A 3,692-nucleotide genomic window follows, 5' to 3' on the forward strand; every position below is an offset into this window, starting at 1 on the left:
TGATTAATTTTTTATATATTTAACATAAATAAATTTAAACGCATTGTTGGTGATATATGACCTCATGGCTATTGCGTTTCCTTGTGACCTCATTGTCCCCATTTTATTTATTTTTGCACCTGTGGGTCATATTAGTAGGTTCTCGACATAAATTTTAGAGGAATGTTAGGGGACAATAATTTTGGTATTTTATAATTATTATTAGTTATTAATAATATTTTTAATAGTGTAAAATTATATTTAATAGTGAGAGATCACTTACTTTTATTTTGATGGTTAAGTGCTGATCAAAAAATACAAAAATTACTGTCCCTAGACTTTTCCCAAATTTTATTCATCATTTCTGTTTATCTACATTATAGCTAACGAAAAAGGTCAACATTATTTAGAATTTGATGAGCCCTTTATAATTATAAAATATAATATATATGAACACACTCCATACATATATAGATAAATATCTAGTATAGTAGTAGATCAGAGTATTAAGGTGCTATTGTAAGCTAATTATTGGGATTAGTTAAATATAACAAAATGAGTGTATATATAAATATAGTGGCAACCTCGCTCAACTAAAAAGCACATACAAAATTCTTCCTTTTCCTTCAATTATTATTCTCTCCGTGGAGCAAAATTATCATGTAGGCAACTCTTGCTCTTGGAGGACACTCACCTCTCATCCTATATATAATAAAGGGTAATATCCTTTCTTTATTTTTGCTTTATGTGATTTTTTTTTGTTTTTCTTGCATTTGATTATTCTGCTTCTTCTCGTCGATCTAAATACTGCCACTTTTTTTTATTTCATTTCTTAATAAATGTTATTTTCTATGTTTCATTTAAAATATATAATAGCACGCTACTTGTATAAGGCATACTCTTCTTATATGTGGTCCTTGTTCAAAGCAAAAATTAAGCTAGAGAGAGCTCAAGATAGAAGGAGCAGCGTGGGACTGAGAATTTGCTTAGCTTATTGACTAAACCACATTAGCTTCCATCAGGTCCTTCATTATTTTTTCAGCTTAGCTTGGAGTCATAGTTAGCAATATAATATATGTGCACTTATTTACTTTTTCTTTGTCATGTGAATATATAGAGATAAAAATTCAGGTATAATTAATTTCAAATGAAATTATTAAGTGAGAATTGTTAAATAATTTAATAGATTTGATTAAATTATTATTTAACAAAAGGCTTCTCTTACTTCTATTTCCTTCCCTCTCATCTCTAACTATATGCATATATGCTTATTTTCAAACACCAACCACTATTCTTATTTCAACAAGCATTGAAAAAAATCTTTTCTATTACTAGAAGAAGAGGTCAATTGTTTTATCATTATTTTAGAAGACAAATTTATCTTCTATTTTTTTTTTTAAATTTAAAAGAAAAAAAAAGTATACATGCAATAAAAATATTAAAATGGAATTGACAAATTCAGTGAAATTGTTGAATCACTGAATTAGTTTTAGATTGAATCAAATAATTATACAATTAGTGATAATTCAACTCCTTTTAAAAAAATTAATTGCAATTAAATTGTTAATTATTAATAGAAGAGTTATGCTAAGTAACCAATGATTTTTTTGAACAACATAAATAACCACCAATAAAATAAAAACACACTGCACCTCCAAATTATCCACTTAAATTTTAATATTAGAATAAACATCCACACACGTAGTGAAATGAATATCCAATATATCCATTATTCACATTATTTAGTATTTTCATTGTCTAATTATACTTTTCCTTAATGGAATATGCTTTTGATGGTAAATTTGGCATGTTAAGTAAGGTAGGAGCAGAGCAAAAGAACATGGCATGTTGTGTAGGGAATGGCATGAAACTGGAGCACAGAATTATTGAGATCACATCAGAAAAGTTTGATCATTCACAGTGTCCTGCTTCTCGTCCATGCATCTACAAGGTTCCTAAGAGTCTCTTCACTGTGAAAAGAGAAGCCTATACTCCTCTCTTGATCTCCATTGGTCCTCTTCACTATGGCAGAAAACAATTCAAGGACATGCAAGAACTCAAAAGCCGCTACTTCGATTCCTTTCGCGGCCGCCTAGTCTCCCTCCGGAAAGATCATCTTCTAGAGGAATACAAAGCCTTCCTCGAATCAGAAGAGACAACCATAAGATCTTGTTACCAAAAATCACAACTACTCGACTCTATCAACAGCAAAAGCTTTGTAGAGATGATGCAGTTGGACTCTGTTTTCATCATGGAGCTGTTCTTGAGAGAAGATGATGACTACCACTGCAAGTGCAAGAATCACATAAACAAAGAAGATGATTACATAACAACTCGACCGTGTCTCAGCAAAAGCATTCAGAAGGATCTGTTACTTCTTGAGAATCAAATCCCAATGTATGTTCTTGAGAGGCTCTATAAAACGGCTGCTGTGGATTTCAAGAAACACGCAGCCTTTCTTGATCTCGCGAAAAAGTACTTTCGATCGTGGGACCCTTGTTCCGAACTAACAGAGAAATCCAAAGACCTCGACCACCACCAGATTCTGCATTTCACTGATCTGATCCGGCGCGCTTACGTTCCCAACCCGAAGGATCTGGGTTATATGAAAGATGATAATAACCAAAACCCTAATAATAATAATAAGAAGAAGAAGGATCTTCATCAAGATTGCTGTTTCATAAGAACAGCAAGCAAGTTGAACCAGGCCGGGGTAAGCTTCGAGAAGGTTCGACACAGACGCCTTCTCGACATCAGGTTCGAGACGAGGCCCTTCTACGGCTACCTACTCTGCTTTGGCTGCTGTCCATTTCCATGGTCTAAGTTCTTCAAGGCTCGAATTCAGTTCCCGGAGTTGAGAATAGACCACAGAACTGAATGTGTTCTTCGGAACCTGATTGCGTTCGAGCAGTGCCACTACCCTGAGGAGCCTTACATATGCAACTATGTTTCCTTGGTTGATTCTCTGATTCACACCAAAGATGATGCAGAGTTGCTGGTTGAGAAGGAGGCTATTGTGCATGAACTTGGAAGTGATAATGAAGTAGCAACTTTGGTTAATAGTCTTTGCATGCATGTTGTGACGAATAAGACATGTTACCATAAGTTAATGGGTGAATTGAATGAACATTATAACAGCAATTGGAAGTGGACAATGGGGACACTCAGGAGGGTTTACTTTCGTGATCTTTGGAGATGTAGCTCTACCTTTGTTGGCATTGCTGTCTTTATATTCGCCATTTTCAACTTCTATCGTGTTCTTCGTGGATTCCCTTTGTTAGTTACTTGACTACTCTACACGTTAATGATCTATCTATGTATGAATAAATCTTGTGTAAGCCACAATGCAAGTTACTTTAACAAATTATCCTTAATTAGTTGTATTTATCTAAATATTGGTGCGATTTATAAGTAGGTAGATTAATAGATTGTAGCATACATAATTATGCCTATGTTATTATTAATTGCGTTATATATTTGTAAAATTTTTTAGACTTTTTATCGAGTTAATAATAGTTAGCAATTCCGCTACGTTACCAACACGATCCTCCCAACTCTTGCCAATTTCATTGGGTTGGACTCCAAAATTCATTTCATTTAAAAAGTCACATCTCCAATTAATTTAAGTTAATCCTAATGTCACTCCTTTACTATTGTAAACCTAATTTACCAATTATTTTACCATGCAGCTATATTCCCCAACTCACACCTTC

The 3,692-nt window shown here is 33.4% G+C and overlaps 1 protein-coding gene across 5 annotated transcripts; it reads left to right on the plus strand.

The window, feature by feature from the left end:
- The first annotated feature begins 474 nt into the window (after positions 1-474).
- Positions 475-3,343, plus strand: LOC112735481 (UPF0481 protein At3g47200). 5 transcript variants are annotated; one of them, XM_025785022.3, is made up of 3 exons: positions 567-697; positions 856-1,001; positions 1,799-3,343. In XM_025785022.3, exon 3 carries the CDS (start codon positions 1,820-1,822, stop codon positions 3,266-3,268), a length of 1,449 nt encoding a protein of 482 aa, XP_025640807.1. In that variant the 5' UTR covers positions 567-697; positions 856-1,001; positions 1,799-1,819; the 3' UTR covers positions 3,269-3,343. The 5 variants fall into 5 exon arrangements, with proteins under 5 accessions (XP_025640802.1, XP_025640815.1, XP_025640807.1 ...); XM_025785017.3 differs by lacking the exon at positions 856-1,001 and having other exon boundaries at positions 475-697; XM_025785030.3 differs by lacking the exon at positions 856-1,001 and having other exon boundaries at positions 475-697; positions 1,803-3,343.
- The last annotated feature ends 349 nt before the right edge of the window (positions 3,344-3,692 follow it).

The sequence above is a fragment of the Arachis hypogaea genome, chromosome 2, assembly GCF_003086295.3.
Source record: "Arachis hypogaea cultivar Tifrunner chromosome 2, arahy.Tifrunner.gnm2.J5K5, whole genome shotgun sequence".
NCBI lineage: Eukaryota > Viridiplantae > Streptophyta > Magnoliopsida > Fabales > Fabaceae > Arachis > Arachis hypogaea.